This window comes from Euprymna scolopes, chromosome 20 (assembly GCF_053919585.1).
Source record: "Euprymna scolopes isolate OS-2025 chromosome 20, ASM5391958v1, whole genome shotgun sequence".
NCBI lineage: Eukaryota > Metazoa > Mollusca > Cephalopoda > Sepiida > Sepiolidae > Euprymna > Euprymna scolopes.
The window spans coordinates 9,936,242-9,953,937 of record NC_136501.1 but is presented as its reverse complement, the minus strand read 5'-3'; the positions used below and the strand labels follow the sequence as shown (position 1 = coordinate 9,953,937).

The window sequence follows — 17,696 nt, the reverse complement described above, 5'->3', positions numbered from 1 at the left end:
TAAGACAGTAAACGACCAAGTTCTCTCCGATTCTCTCTCCTCTGATCTTGATCACGTTGTACAATGGGGAAAGGAGTGGCTGGTTACTTTTAATGCATCTAAAACCAAGCTTCTATCTTTACATCATCAACGTTCTGATCCCCATCTGGCATCAATTAAAATGAATGGTTCTCGTCTTGGGGAGGCCTCAAGTTTTGACAGGCTTCTGGGCTTGACCTTTACTCCTGATCTGGAATGGAATACGTACATCAAATCTGTTGCCAAGGCCGCTGGAAAAATGGTCGGATCCTTCTATCGATCCAGTAGATATCTCACTGCTGATTCAATTCTCTATCTATATAAGAGCCAGATACGTCCAAGGATGGAATACTGTTGCCACATATGGGCAGGAGCTGCTAGAAAAGACTTGTCCTGCCTTGATAGGGTTCAAAATAGACTTCGTGGCCTGATAGGAGATGTCCTTTTCTCTTTGCTGCAACCTCTATCTCACAGATGAAATGTTGCGAGTTTGTCTCTGCTTTATCGTTATTTTCATGGAAAGTGTTCGACTGAGCTTCAATCTATGGTCCCCCCTCGCCAAACTTTCACAAGAAACACTAGACTAGCTGAAAACATTATCAATAATTTTCCCCACTCTTTATCTGTGCCTAAACCTAAACATAGATTCCATGATCAAAGCTTCTTTCTTAGAACTGCACGCCTGTGGAATTGTTTTCCGTTTTCCTGCTTTCCAGCTGTCTATAATATGGTTGTCTTCAAGTCCAACGTGAACAAGTTTCTGATGAGCCATTCCACTTAAGTTAACAAATTTACCGAACTTCCATTACTATCGGTTACTATATTGTCCTTTTGACTACTCTACACTCTGTAACCCTTATCCTTGAGTGGCCTTTCGGCCTTGATAAGTGGTGACGCCTATGTAAAAAAAAAAAAAAAAAAGATTGAGACAATGTTTATTTTTGGTCCTACCCAGAGTGCCCGTTTTGGAGGAGCTGGATTTTCCCCATATTAAAAACCGACCTTGTGGAGAGGCAAGTAAATAGGCATAGCACGGGGACGTTTATTTCGTGACAAGATTGGGTTAAATAATTAAATTATTATCTCCCCTATTTATAGTTCTTCATTAAAAAAAAAAAAAAGGAAAAAACAAAAAAAACACCAGAATTATCTCCCTTTGATGTCCTTCTCTGTTATAAAGAGATTGTAAAGCGCTTACTATGAAAACCTCTCCACGTGAGAACTTATCGGTAAACTTTCCAGCTAATGGAAACACAAACGGTAAATTAAATTCTGAAAGTTATGATCCCATAATGAATACGATGGCGGAAAAAGAATTCACTTCCTCAGTTAAAAAATTAACAACTTCCCGGTCTCGTACAGATAATCCCAACGGAACGGATATTTACCAAGATGAATTTGATATGGAGAATTCTGAAGAATTTAATGAGTTACACAATGTTTCTTCGAATGAGTTATTTGTGCTCGATCATGTCGGTAACAAGAACTTAAAATTGAATTCTGAAGTGAAGGATGAATCGGATGGTGATCCAAAAGAAGAAATCTCTAGCGACGATGATGATGATGAAGATGGGACGATGCCAAGTTGGACGTTTGGTCGGCCTGAAAACAAGAAAACAGAAAAAACAAAACTGTCGAAAAAAGGAAAAGACAAGAAAGACGCGTAAATAGACCTTTTTATTTTATTTGAACCTTTTAAAGCTGTGGCGATCTTTTTTTTCTTTTTTTTTTTTTTTTTAACTGTAACCTTATAATATTAATAACACCAACATCTAGTTTTTTTAACATACAAAAAATGAAAATCCGACGATAGTTGTAGAGGAATTTGTAAACGCAGCTTTAAATTTTCATCCTTGTTTTATTAAAGATTTTGGGTTTGTATTACTGTGCATATGGATTCGAAAAAGTTGTCAAAAAACAAATATATAACAAATAAATGTTATCAAAGGCAAGATAAGTTACTTTTCTACCAAACTGGGTATATTTTTCGTGTTTTTATTCAATGTAACATGTTTATTCAGCTCTAAAAGCATACAGTGTTTCCCGATGTATTGGAAAATTCAAAATGGCGCCCGATTCTCTCTTTAACTCGGTAAGTTTGGGAAAAGGTGTTATAAATAATAAACTAGACAATATACTGTTCGAAATTCGCTCAATATATGTTACCGTGACATAAGCTGACATATATTCGGTGTTTTTTTTAATAGTATTTTGTCTAGTTTATTATTTATAACACCTTTATTACTATTTTCGATATGACAATTAAGTACTGTTCTTTTTGCTTAAAACCACATGTTAAAAAAAATCTGTCGACTTCAGCACTTTCTAAAGTGTGGAAAGTGATTGTAAAATGTATTATTCCTGAATGTTATCGCCAAACATGAGTAAATAAAACATGGTTTATTATGGTCGCAAATTAAAGGCTTTAAATCTAGTTTGAAAAAAAAAAAAACTTAATACGAAGTTCGAATTTAAGTAGTTTAGTAAGTTTAGTCATTTTAACTAATTTTTTTTTTAAGTGATGAAAACACATGGTTATTCATATTGGATTTTTAGAAACGATGTCTATGAATAACTGCATTCTCTCTCTCTCTCTCTCTCTCTCTCTCTCTCTCTCTCAAACACCTTAACTTTTTTTTTTTTTTTTTTTTTTTGATAACGTTTACCGAGATGGTCCCAACGTCTGCAACGTTCTGAGCTCGGGGAGAGGCCGTCTGACGTAGGCGGTGTCGAGGCAGAAAATAACCCCTTCAATAAAGTGCCCAGTTGTTAACTTAAGGAGAAAAAAAACCGTTCCAATAATTAGAATTTTTATTTTAAACAGTTCAAATAATTAGAATTTTACAAAATAAACAGTTCAAATAATTAGAATTTTACAAAATAAACAGTTCAAATAATTAGAATTTTACAAAATAAACAGTTCAAATAATTAGAATTTTACAAAATAAACAGTTCAAATAATTAGAATTTTACAAAATAAACAGTTCAAATAATTAGAATTTTACAAAATAAACAGTTCAAATAATTAGAATTTTACAAAATAAACAGTTCAAATAACTAGAATTTTACAAAATAAACAGTTCAAATAATTAGAATTTTACAAAATAAACAGTTCAAATAACTAGAATTTTACAAAATAAACAGTTCAAATAACTAGAATTTTACAAAATAAACAGTTCAAATAACTAGAATTTTACAAAATAAACAGTTCAAATAACTAGAATTTTACAAAATAAACAGTTCAAATAACTAGAATTTTACAAAATAAACAGTTCAAATAACTAGAATTTTACAAAATAAACAGTTCAAATAACTAGAATTTTACAAAATAAACAGTTCAAATAACTAGAATTTTACAAAATAAACAGTTCAAATAACTAGAATTTTACAAAATAAACAGTTCAAATAACTAGAATTTTACAAAATAAACAGTTCAAATAACTAGAATTTTACAAAAACAGTTCAAATAACTAGAATTTTACAAAAAAAAAACAGTTCAAATAAATAATTAGAATTTAAAAAAAACAAAAAAAAAACAGTCCACATCATTAGAATAGTTCCACGTGGTTAGTTAACCCTGTAAAATTCTGTGATTTGTTTCACAATATTTGTAAAAGCATCTGTTTGTGACATATCGCATATTTTAGGGTTAGGGTAATTTTCTGCCTCGACACCGCCTACGTCAGACGGCCTCTCCCCGAACTCAGAACGAGGCGGACGTCGGGACCATCTCCGTAAAGGATAACCTTTTTTTTTTTTAAATAAAAGTATAATTTTTTGAGGTTACGTTGGTTTCAGCATCCCAAATTCTCTTCTGGAAAAAAGTGTCACATTGACATTTATCGGGTGGATTTTTGTCTGTTTTTTTTTAATTTTTGGACTGGTGGGACAGAGTCAATAGTGTCCCACTGGGACACTATTGACTCTGCTAAATCCCACCACCACTACTATCAAAAAAAAAAAAAGTTCTATTCAAATTTCATAGAAGAAGCAAAAAATTTTCTTGCGTTTTGTAAAAGTTAATTGTTACATATTTTGATTTATCGGTTCTTAACTATATACTGCATGAATGCCAATAATAAGAGTACTAAATAGTTATGGAGATATGCTTGTGAATCTGTCATGTATATTTAAGCTTTTTAATTTAATACTTCCGCATTTTTTCTTTTTTCAGAAATCCCCAGTACACCCTAAGTACTAGTATTGAAACTCATCTTGATAAACTATTGGCCAAAAAGTACAAAACTGATATCAACAAGGTAAATGAAATCGTTTTAATCTTATTAGACAAACAACGCAACAACAAAAGTCTTCGATTTTCAATAATAATTAACAAAAAGTCAACAAATAAATGTGGTTATTCGGACTTTTAACTTATTGTCCTAAAGAAAGTAACTCTATTTTAAGTAGTTGAAAGAGAATTTTTTTTACTATTACTCGAATGTTTTAAGAAAATTAAAATATCGTTGCATTTTACATTTATTTTATTAATGTTATAAAACGTTGTTACATTAAATAAAGTAGTTGAAAAAAAATTTCTTACAATTCTTAGTAAAATAGTAACCTCCCTTAAAGCAATAAAAATGGCGCTTGTGCAGTTTACGAACCATGCTTTTTTTTTTTCTTCTTTTTTGATAGTATTTAAGTTAAATTTGATTTTTACAGTAATTTTTGGCTTATTAAATTAAGTGTAAGTACAGAACTGTTAAAAATGGGTTTCTTAACATTATTTCAGCACAGTCCATAAGCTGTACAAGTAGTATAAAAGTTATTTTGCTACCTACCTGGATAATTTTCTTGTGTGTGTGTTTTTTTTTGTTTGTTTTTAAAAGTATTTTAAAGTGATTTTGTTTACATCTTTTTTTTTTTTCTTGTTGCCTTCAAATTCTTGTAAACCCAACAAACTAAACATGACTTATTCAACATGGCACTCGATTTGAAATCCTGATAATCGCCAAAAATATAAAAATTAAGCGAAAATACAACTAATAAAACTATACAGATCGGTTGAAAATTAAATTTTTGACAGATTAAATTATTAGCTGTATTTTTGTGAAACTTTGGAGTTGTTAATTACATTACATGGACGTTTCACATTGAGTAAATCCAGCACTGTTGAATTTGTTAGATTTGCAAGACTCCAAAGGCAACAACAACAAAAAAAAAAAATGTAAATAAAAGTGCTTTAAAATACTTTTAAAAAAAAAAAAAAAAAAAAAAAAAAAATTAGGCAAGTCAGTAGAAAAGAAAATTATTTCCTTGACAATTTTTTTTTTTCAATTTCTAAAAGCAATCCATCATGACAGCATGTGAAAAAGGCATTAAACTGCATATAATAACATTTAACAATTTTTATTCTTCAAAGTCACCACATCTATTTTTTTATTTATTTTTTTTTTTATTACATTTTCACCCCAAACAAGGCAAATTGCCACTTTGGTGTAGGGGGCTACTATCAGGGGCAACAACTACTGGGGTACTATGTAGGGATTTGGGCAGCAAGATGTCGGTTCACGTTACACTTGAACTTCTGCACGGCAGTACTGTTGGGGAAGCAGGGACCTGGAATGGAATTCCAGAGTCTAGCAGTTCTGGGGAAGAAACTATTGGAGTAAAAAGATCTTTTACATCTAGGGATCTCTACAGTGTGGGGATGGGATTTAGCAGCTTGTCGGGTTTGTCGAGGGTGCTCACGTCGTGGGGGCACAAGTGATTGCAGTTCATCAGAGCATTCACCACTAAAATACTTGTAGAAAAGGCAGAGAGATGCAACATTTCGTCGATGGGACAGAGGCTGAAGCTTAGATGCCAGTTCAGGGCCTATCAGGTTTCCGACTCTCTTTTGAACCTTGTTAAGGAGCGAGATATATATAAATAAATAATTCTCATGGGTGAGATTACGCAATGAATTTTAAGTGCTAGCTGTGATTAATAGCATCAAAAGTTAATCAAAGTTTGATAATATGAAAAGGTATTATTTTCAAGATGGTGTAAACTAGATTTGTTTTCTACTACTTTTAGTGCATTTAAGTATCAAAAGTTGGAATCTGTAGAATCTCAGCTATTTCTAGTGCCTGCCACTTTATGCAGAATTTATTGTATGTTGAGTGATATCTGATCATCTCTACTTAAAAGTAGACATTGTCAGTTCATCTGAAAATAGCATTCAAGAGTTATCACCCTTAGTAGTCATTACATTTGGATTCATTTTGACATGTTAGAGTCCCATCTATATATTAAATACAATTGATCATTTGAAGGACATTTACTTGCTATATATATATATATATATATATGCTTAGACAATAAGTTCAAAATTAATCTGACTGTTTGAAAATATTAGGAACTTGAAGCATAAAAACTTTAATCAAAAACTAGTGGGACCTGTGGAAATTCCACAGGGGACTGATTCATATGTAATATATTGATGTTGGCATTCTGTAGATATTCAGCATAAATGAAGAAGGGAACAGCGAGGATACTAAAAAGAGCTCTCGGTTGGTTTTGTTACATGATAAGGGCTGTCCCCTTTTCATGTAAGTATAAAAATAGAGATTTAGTTAAAATGAAATACAATAGACGAAATTCGAACCTCGTAAATTAGGTTTAGAAATAGATTACGAGAGAGAATTAGAAAATGGAATGTAAAACAAACCATTGTTTAGCTTAGAGATAAAATAGTTTCAAGAAAAGAATGTGCGTTGTCAATTTTGTTATGAAAATTCAATTGAGGTATACAACTATACAAGATAATTTAATAAACATGTTTTTAACATATTGGAAATATAGGTTACTGAGAATATAGGTTAAAATTCCTTTTGTAAACAAAGGAAAAAGTTTTGGACATGCATGTCCAGAACACGTGAAAGAAGACACATGTTTTAACATGTGTATGACGTCATGGAAAATGGGAAGTTCTAGATATAGTTAGAAAACTTTAAGAGTTAAGGAGAAAAAACTGAGGGAGAGATGGAGAGAGTCTGAGGACGACAGTCCAGACATGGACATTCGAACGTCTAGAAGCGAGACGGTCACTTTTGAAACTTAATATGTGAAGCCTTGAATTCTTGATGAGAAAACCACGGCCGGTCATGAGAAGAAATAAACTCATCCTGTGTTTTTATAAACGTCGTCTTTGTGTTGTAATTCTACCAAAAGGTAAAGTGAAAATTGTTATGTCTTGTATATCATGTGTCTTAAAATGTCTTTACATACACGTCTCGACATCTCATATTGACAATGTGAACTCTGCATCTTCCATCAACACATCTAACTAATGAACATTTTATAAATATGAATCTCTTTATAACACGAACAATCTCTCTCTCTCTCTCTCTCTCTCTCAACAACATCACTTGTAATAAGACTCACTCTAATAAGACTCTAAGAAACTCTTTTAATAAGAAAATATAGCAGTTTCAATGAAAAGCGGGGCAATATTGGCAGCTGGTTTGGCTGCCACATACTCAGCATTACAATCTTCAAAGGAAGAAAATGAAAAAAATGAATATTATAGATATTTCGTTAAAACTGCAAAAATATTTATTCAAGCTAGCAGGGACACTCGGTATAGCCAGGTCGTAAAATATGCTTAAATATGATATTTTAATTCTTACACATTTCATATATAGAGTAAATGTTCTATTGATTTTTGTATATTATAAAGTTGCGATTTCAAAAATAAAAAATATATCTATATGACTTGGGTTCATCAGCTTAAATCTAAACAGAATCCTAAACTTGTGTGTATGTGTATATATATATATATATATATATATTATATACTTTACTTTTTTCCGCTATAACCTACTCCAAAACTTATGAAGAATTCTTGATAAAATTATTTAGAAAAAAAGTAGATCACTAAGGTGTCATCAGCTAAAACTGAAACCAAAGCTTCTAAAGAATTTTTGATAAAAATTATTTGAAAAAAAATAGATTATTGGAATGCCATTAGCTGATGGATGGAATACTGCTGCCATATCTGGGCAGGAGCTGCTAAAAACAGCCTATCCTGCCTTGACAGAGTACAAAATAGACTTCGTGGCTTAGTGGGGGATCCCCTTTTCTCTACCCTGCAACCTCTCTCCCATAGAAGAGACGTTGCATGCCAATCCTTGTTTTATCGTTATTTCCATGGCAGGTGCTCGTCTGAACTCCAATCTCTGCCCCCCCCCCTCACCAATCTTTCATGAAAAACACCCGTCTAGCTGAATCCACTGTGAAAAATTTCCCCCACTCTTTATCTGTGCCTAAATCAAAACGTGGATTCCATGAACAAAGCTTCTTTCTTAGAACTGCCCGCCTGTGGAACTCTGTTCCGTCTGCCTGCTTCCCACCTGACTACAACTTGGATGTGTTCAAGTCCAACCTTAACAAATTCCTAATGAACCGCTCCCTTAAGTAAACACTTCATCAAATCTCCACACTAACGTAATGTACTTGCAATAACCCTTATCCCTGAGTGGCTTCCGGGCCTTGATAAATGGTGACCACTGTGGAAAAAAAAAAAAAAAAAAAAAACTTATGAGGAATTCTTGGTAAAATTATTACAAGAAATGGAAGTACATAATAATTAAACAACCCAGGTACAAGTGTGACATAAAATAACACGCACGTTATCATATTAATATATAGATGATTGACTTGCCATTAAATGAACCAAATAATGCCAGAATTATTTGCTTGCTTTTAACTTATTTTTTATTTGTTACAGTTGTTTGACAAAGTGAAACCTGCTCCTGATCCAGCATCTGAAATTCTTACAGAAAGACAAAAAAAGAAAAGAAATAAGGTATGGCTGTTTGTTTTGTTTGTGGAAATTGTTTTTTCTAATTTTACATTTTGTAATCATTTTTATTTAGTTTATTTTTGTTTTTTATTAAATAGTCAAACTTTAAAACTTCATAACTTTCATCTGAAAATTGTGTTTGCTTGTTGTTTATTTTTTGTACTCATGAGCAATTATGCATGTATTTAATAGGATCATCGTTTATAATGTCTAATATAGTGAAATGTTAATTTATTTTCAGAAACACAGAGACCAGGTATGCAGTAGCAAATGGTTCAACATGAAAGCCCCAGAGTTAACAAAGGATGTTAAAAACCAATTATCAATTCTTCGGCTGAGAGAGATTTTGGATCGTAAGAATTTTTACAAGAGTAATGATCGGCAAAAATTCCCCAAATTTTTCCAGGTTTGTAGCATTTCTCATTTTTTTTTTTTTTTTTTTTTTTTTTTTTTTTTTTTTTTGTAGCACTTCTATTTTTTTAACTACATTTTAAATTTTATAAAGGTCAAATTTTAATAGAAACTTTAGTGAAAATATGAGTATCAAAAATATCAAACAAATCCTATCTGTAAAGGAATGCTGAATATTCTAGATCGAGAATTAATAAATGAAAATTTAACTGACTACTAAAAAAATTTACATTATATATTGAATCCTCGAATGTTCAAAATATATTAGAAGTTATTCTTGAATCTATGGAGTTTAGAACATTTATACATAAAGGAATAATTTCTGGGTTTTTTTTATTTATCAAATATTAAAGAAACAAATAATGTAATAATGGGAATTATTCAGCATCAGTTACTTTTCCTTCATCTTATATGATGGACTCTGGCCATGTTAGACACATGAGGACCATAAATGCACCCTGTTGTGATCTGCTTCCAATGTTTGTATCACATGTGACACAAGGCCAGTCTTGCTTCTACAAACCAAGCTATATGACTCACAAGTGACAGGTTGTGCAGGCGCAGTTCCTATTCACATTCTACATGGATTAAATTGAAACATTGGCTTGCCTATTTTTTTTTTTTTTTTCTCAGAAAGCAGAGTAAGTTCATGGACTACCCACACAATGAGTTGTTTAAATTGGTAATGGTTTGTGTAGAACCATTGACACCTATTGATACAATTGATTACATTAATTATTGCAAAATACGCCACAGAATCAACGAACAACTGCACACATGATTGTATTGTCAGTTTGTTTATCTTTAAGTCGACTAGAACTGAAGAACTTCTTTCCATAAAAGTGGTCTTCTTTTTGTGTATGCAAAATGGTCTCTATCAAACTACTGTCAATTTTTGGTCTACAGACTTGAAACTTAATAGGGGTTTGAACCTGTGGAAAAAATTTGACTTGGTTTTTTATCTGGTAAAAATAGCTAACAGATCAGAATTGAAAAACAAAACATTGACCTTGGCCTGGCATAAGCTGAATACATCCATTTATTTATGCACATTCGCTAATTAAAAGTTTTTGCAGTTTTGTATACGTATAGATTTAGGTTGTACGTGAACAGATTAGGCTGGAGAGCGATATGTTTTGGTCTTGATTCTTGATGGCACCTGTCATGTTTTTATTTTTTTTTTACTTTTGAAATTACAACTATATATTAAGTACAATATAATAATCAATAAAGAATTTGCTCCATAATAATAATAAATACAAAATCTGCATGAAATAAATGTAACATTTAAGTGTATTGTACAACTGGGAAACATGCTAGTATATATATATATATATATATATATATATAATGCTAGCAGGCCGCCCAGCCTTGCCTAGTTGTAAAATATTCTTAAATATAGTATTTTGATTAATGCAGATTTCATATTTATATTGTATTAGACACAATATATAGTAATGATTTAAAATGTTAAAAAGACTTGTGAGCCATCACAGAGAATCGAAACTAAAATGCTTAACTTACGATTTACTTTTTTCCTTTGACATTAATGCCTGAGCTATGAAGACCTATTTGCTCCAAGGCTAAAAATTAAACATGAACCAACAGCTATTACATTACGCATGCATATTCGTAATGCTGTCGTTCGACCTTCGCCTGGCAAATTCCATTTTTTCATTTTCACGCTTTTCAACCGATTTTTCCAAATATAAAGTTAGCATATTAAGTTCCATGCTTGCAGACCAAAAACTGACAGTTTGGTAGGCAAAATTTTTTAAACAAATATATATACACATGTGTAAAAATGTACAGAAAGAGGTTTGTGTTTACTATAACCTTTTTATACAAGTATAAACTATGTAGAATATCTGCATGAATATAATTACATGTAATACTTAACTAAAGATGATAAAAAACTAATATGGAATTAATTAAAATGAATGTTTAAAAGTATATGCAAATTAGCTAGATCTTTTTGCATATGAATGCAATTCCACAACCTATTTATGACAGTTGTATTTTCTTTTTAAATAAATAGAAAAAAGGGGTTTGTAATATGAATATTAATACACAAAAATTCATTGAAGTATAGATATCTAAAGTTGATGATTGATTTTGCTATAATTTTCTTTACGAATAAAAAATATTAAAATATACCCATTCAGGCTTAGTGTGATAAACTGTTTGGAGAAATTACCATTTAAGCTTAAACTAACAAAAAAAAAAAAAAAGTATGACAGCCTCTTATATATGTTATACTGCAACTGAGTGCGTATAAATCAGCAATACACATGAAATAATTGAAATTACTTAAAATGTCTCAATAATGGCATACATAGAAAGAGCTTGATCCGAGAAAGAATCTTTAAATTTTTAAAATATGATTAAAATAAGGAAATTATTATTTTTGTGTCTCATATGTTTGGATATTTTTCCCTCTTTAAGACCATATGTGTTTTGTCACTTTTTTTTTTTTTTTTTTTTTTTTTTTGCACCACTTTTTCAGTATGAAAATGTTATATCTTTGTTAAAACAAAGCAATGAAATTTGTGCTTAGAAGTGTATTTTTATGCAAGGAATCTGAATATGGCACTGAAAATCTCTAGAAATGGTTTCCAAGTAATTTTGATTGTGGAATGTGGAGCCACCCTTTAATTGCTATTGCTCCCAGGTCCACTCTGACCCGGAGTGGTAGTACCTGTTAGTGTCCCAACTATGAGTTAAATAGAGACCAACTTGAAAAAAACGAATATACTCTATTAAAAAAAATTTTCTTCAAAATCACTGAATTTAGCATTAACCTGAAAAGGGTTGATATGCCATAAAACAACAGCCAATCCAAGTAATTTTGGTACTTGTATATCTGTTACTACACTGAAACAATGTTATTTAAAAACACATTCTTAACATGGGGATGGGAAGCTGTTTTGTAACTATTCTGTACTTGTAACCTTAAAATTTTACAAAAATATCATTTAAAATAGAATTTAACTTGAAAATACTATTAAAAAAATAGCGCAGTAACATAGATGCTCAAGCACTGTAATTTGCAGTAAATACACAAATATGTTGCAATACCATAAAAATTATGTATTCATTTTAAAAAAGTTGGAGAAATCAAAAGTTTGATTTTAATGCATTTTGTGTACAAGAAATTAAAATATAATACTAGGACTTCAAAATTAATATATTGCAATATTTCTTTGGTATTATTGTAGATTAACACCAGCTAAATTGCCCCTACTTGTCTTCCCCAAATATATGATTATCCCCCCTTTTAAAAAAAAAAAAAAATATATATATATATAAATATAAACATTTCATGTAAACTAATCCTAAATTTTAGAACCATTCTAACATTTTAGGGCAGTTAACCATTTCTTTTTTCGTATGGGAAATAAATCTTCCTAGTTTTTTTTTGTTTTTTTTGTTAGTCAGATATGTGAAAAAAATGTTATTGAAAAATATACAATAAAAATTAAAATAATACAGATAAAAATAAGTCTTTATTTGCACTTGTAATAACAAAAAAGTTTTTTATTTTATTTGAAGTTTTATGAGAAATATGTTTATAAAAATGTTTTTTTTAATTTTATTTTAAAAATAAGTTTTTGATTTATATAATAATGTTTATGAAAGTATAAGAGTAAAAGCCATTTAGAGTTAGTGATAGTTATGGAAGAGTTTTATTTTGAAGTGGGTACCATTCAGAATTGGGGTTAGTGGTAGGGTTGAAGGAGATTTTTTGGAGGTGAAACTTGTCACTCTAATTTTAAGGTTAATTATGACTGGTTTAAGGGAGCCACTTCTAGTTGGTGGGCTTGTGCCTAGATTTATAGTAATGTAATTTATATATATATATATATATATATATATATATATATATACACACACTAACTTTCAAATGGAAAAAATATCAAAAGAATTTGGAGTATTAACTGCATTAAAAGGCAAGAATGGCCTGGAAATAGGGGATTGCTGTACATTAAATTTATGTTAAAATGATACCTTTCTTTAAATTCTAAATTTTTTTTTGCAACTAATTTTTTAGGGTATTCACACATAATTGCCTAAAAGAGTAGAATCTTATATATATATATATATATATATACACACACACACACATATATATAATTAAAAAAAAAAATTTATTTTTTTATTTATTTTTTTTTTAATTTATTTTTTTTTTATTTATTTTTTTTTTTTATTTATTTATTTTTTATTTTTTTTTTTAATTTTTTTTTTTTATTTATTTATTTTTTTTTCAGTTATGAAGTCATTTATTACTAAAATTAAACTTTGAAAATTATATATATTTGAAAACCAATATTTCTTGAAATAAATTTTATAAAAAAAAATCACAAATTACATTAATTAAAAAAAAAATTCTTTTCAAAATAAACACAGTTCACCAAACTTGTTGCTTTAAAGTAGCAGTCAACACCTGCTGCTGCTTACCAGCTTATAATTATGAGCGCCACTATTCAAATTGTTTGTTTTCACTGAAAACAGGTTAAAATTTTCTAGGAGAGCCTTAATTAAAAACTGCTGGTACCAAAAACATAGAATTTCCATTTGAACGCATAAAAATAAAAACATTATTTTACTTATTTGTTGGTAGAAAAAAAAATGTTCAAAATCCATCATGTCAAAGTTTTATTTTTAAGACGGCAAAAAGCCCCAAAAAACTACTGGGTCAGTTTATTTCATATCCTGATAACAAGTGAGATTTGTTTATTTTTATTTTTTTCCCCCAATTGTTTTCTAAATTTCATAATGAAATTCCTCATAGGGAGGTGGTACCAAGCTTTCAAACACTGCAGGAGTAAAAAAAATCTGATGCAAAATGGTCGTTTTATAGCTTTAACATTTTTATCATTACTTTCGTGAAAACTCTTCAAATATATCCTGCAGATTATTATTTACTAAAGCATGTGAAAGGATTTTCCTTTTTTAAACAAAATGATAGTATTTTGAGGACTTAGTCTTATTTTAAAATCCAAAACACTATTTTAGTAGAACCATCTTGACATATCCAAAGTGTTTTCATGATCAGTGCTCATTATTTATTTATATATATATATATATGTACATACATACATACACACACACACTCGTGAGCAAAAAAAAAAAAAATGGGCCAAACAAATTTTATACATTTTATTGCACTAAAAGCTATATTGACAAGGAAACTTAAACGATACTAATAACACAGAACAAGACATTTACTTTAATAAATGCTTAGGATGGAATCGCATTCCCTTTTGATTTCTTTAAAAGATCAATTCTTTTAAACATGCTCTCAACTAAAGTGGAACACTGAAGAGGAGATGCTATTCCATTCGCTTTGCTCAGCTTTCCAGTTTGTCATTTTTCTCAAAAGTTCTTCCAGCCCATGCACAAGATATTATGGACCAAATATTCTCGATTGGATTTAAATCTGAGCTTGGACCTGGCCAAAATATCATTAATTGAATTATCAGAAAACCATTTTTGTAACTTTAGCAGTGTGTGCAGGGGCATTATCATGTTGAAAAATAATGTTCTAGGATATTCCCAGCTTCTGGATACTTGATAACAGTCCTGTTTCTAACATTCAAATGTATTCCTTTGCATTGATTGACTTCTCACATCTAATAAGTTCCCCAACTGCTGCAGTAAAAGTTCCTCATACCATTATCCTTCCATTCCTGTGTTTAACTGTCGATTTTATGCAACTTGGCGAAAATCTTTCTCCAGGTCTTCGATTGCACCGTTCTGGAGTATCACTAACAAGATAAAATCTTGATTCATCTAACCAGAAAACATTCCTGAACCAGTCTGTATCTTTCTTGCCATAACCTGATAAAAAGATCTTTCAATCCTTGATGTTCTTAGATAAAAATAGCTTCTTTGCACACCTTTTAGAGGGAAATCCTATTTCTTTCATTAATCTAAATATATATGTAGAAAGAGAATTTCCAGCCCCTGTTTTGAATTCTTTGCTATGGTCAACATAAGTTTTCTTTTGATCCTTCAAAACGGTTAATTTAAGCCTGTGGTCGTCCTTCAAAGTGAATGCTCTAGGGCAACCAGATCCAGATTTCCCTTTTACCAAGCATTTAACTTTAAACCTTTGACCCATTCACAGAAAGATGTTTTCACATTTTCTTTTTTTTAAATATCAAATCTGTTTGGAAGTCATTTTGGACTGCCTTAATCCTGTAATTTCGTTTTTTATATCCTCGCCAAGATGTGGTCTTACCATTTTTAGGATTAATTTTTTCCACTTATTATATGCTATAATAATAATGATCTGCAAAATAGAAATTTACAATTAAAATTAACAAAAATTAATGGAAAAATATCGAAAAATCGATTTCTTCCTTCTTTAACTCTGTTTTACTACATTAGTCACCGATGTGCACTGCTGTTCTTCCTGCTCCTTCTAAACACGTCTTCTTTGCTTGAAATTTTGGAAATCACATGATTTTCAACTTCCATCTGGTCTCACTCTCTGGCCGTTTAACTGCTAAAATTTTTGCTTTCAAGCATTGATACTATGAAGCAGAGTTAAATTGACATCTCCAAAAGATATGCTCATTCAATTTGTATGTTAGTAATGAAAATGCAACTGAAGCGTGAACAGAGAAAGCAGTATTTTCATCATACAAAAAGAATATTTTAGTTTTCATAACTATAAACTTGACAGACTTAAACTGATGTAAAAAATTTTTTTTTTTTTTTCATTTTTTTCTACAGATGGGTAAAGTTGTTGAAAGTTCTGCTGATTTCTACCATGCTCGAATTCCTAAGAAACAAAGAAAAGCCACTTTGTTGGATGAGGTTATGGCTGATGCTGACCTTAAGAGGTAAATCTTTTAATTTGTGAGAATTTTCTTCTAAATTCATGACCTTTTATTTGACTGTTGGAATCTGAGTAAATTCTTCGTAATGGGATTTCTTAACATGGAACATTTTTTTTTTTATCTCTTTTTGAATTTTAATTTCTTATTTTTAAATTTCTTCCATTTGTTATGATTTTATAGACATTAAATTTCTTCAATTGTCAAAATGAGATTATTGATTAGAATAAATATCGAAGAAAAAAACTATTTAAAAAATTCAAACGATACCATAATTTTTTATTTCACTATATCTTTGCACTTTCATTTATTTATCAACTTTTTAATATTTTATATCTTAACATAGTCTGTTTCATATGCTTGAATTTATGAGTTTCTATATGTAAGAAATAAAGAAAATATAATTCAGTTTTGATATAACTTGAAACTCTGATCTACAATAATAGATCACATGGTTTGATGACTGCCCAAATGTGAAATACTGAGCCATCATTAAATAATATTCATATTTATGAAAAAAAAAAAAATTATTTAAATTGCATGCTTAATGATGGCAAATGGAAGTAATTTTTTTTCTTTTTGTAATTTTAGAAAGCCAAGTAATGCTGTATAATTATTTATTAAATGAAACTTCTTTTTTTTCCCTAAGTTTTGGTAGCATTCAATCATAGTTAAGTTAGGGTATGGTGGATTCTAGAAGAGAAAAGTTATGTCCGATCCCGTTGACGATTGCATTAAAGTCTGATGTATACTGTATGGTTGGCGTGAAATTAATTTTTTAAAATTATACAGCATTATTGTTTTTGTAGAATTTTAAAATTTAACTTACTTTCAAAAGATGCAACTGACTCCCATATACATAATTTACTGTAGGGTCATAAAGTGCCAACATTTTTTTTTTTTTTAATTTAAATAATTTAACAAGGACTTGAATTGTTGCCCTTGAAGCAGAAAATTTTAGCATGCAATTTTTTTTTCTCTAGGTGCCACTTTTTACTTTGTTTTTAAAATAAAAGCATGACATTAGTAATATATTTGCTTCAAATGCTGTTTTATTCTACCAATCGTAATAATAAAGTGCCACATTTTTATTTTTTACTTATTTGTTTTGTGCATTTTGTTTACTGCCTGCCTAAAATGAAATCATGACAAAAACCATCTTCAATGAATTTTTTTCCTCATATTTACATCATTTGCTTTGAGATGAAATCCAAAATATTTTCTTCTTTCCAGATACCAGAAGAGAAAATATGCAGAAATATTTGGAGATGCTAAAAAACCAAGAAATAAAAAGAAACGAAAACCGATGTCTACAGATTAAGCATTAAATATTTTATTTATGTTAAGCATCGAGTTTGTTATCACTTCAACTTTCTCATTTCTTTTCTTAAGATATTATTGCAAAAGGTTTTCTCAGATGTATACAATTTACTTACATGAAAAATAAAAACACTCCACCTTTCACCTGCTAAAAATACTTTAGTCATTGTCCAGAATTCCTTCACTATTAAAAAAAAAATTAAAATGCAGAAAAATTTTGTGTACTTACCCATGACAAAACAAAAAAAAAAATCAATCTATCAAAAATCATGTAAATTGATTAGGGAGTTTTATTTTTTTTTTATAAAGAA

At 30.0% G+C, this 17,696-nt stretch overlaps 1 protein-coding gene across 1 annotated transcript; it reads left to right on the top strand.

Moving 5' to 3' along the window:
* Positions 1 to 1,150: 1,150 nt before the first annotated feature.
* LOC145241311 (uncharacterized) lies at positions 1,151 to 17,411 on the top strand. The gene is made up of 6 exons (XM_080104120.1): positions 1,151 to 1,681; positions 4,193 to 4,277; positions 8,735 to 8,812; positions 9,051 to 9,215; positions 15,962 to 16,071; positions 17,299 to 17,411. Exons 1-6 carry the CDS (start codon positions 1,218 to 1,220, stop codon positions 17,384 to 17,386), a joined length of 990 nt encoding a protein of 329 aa, XP_079960246.1. The 5' UTR covers positions 1,151 to 1,217; the 3' UTR covers positions 17,387 to 17,411.
* Positions 17,412 to 17,696: the final 285 nt, after the last annotated feature.

Coding starts and splice junctions, on each gene's coding strand:
- LOC145241311 (XM_080104120.1), top strand. CDS start 1,218: ATGAAAACCTCTCCACGTGAGAACTTATCGGTAAACTTTCCAGCTAAT. Junction 1,682..4,192: donor GGAAAAGACAAGAAAGACGC/GTAAATAGACCT, acceptor TTCTTTTTTCAG/AAATCCCCAGTACACCCTAA. Junction 8,813..9,050: donor AAAAAAAGAAAAGAAATAAG/GTATGGCTGTTT, acceptor ATTTATTTTCAG/AAACACAGAGACCAGGTATG.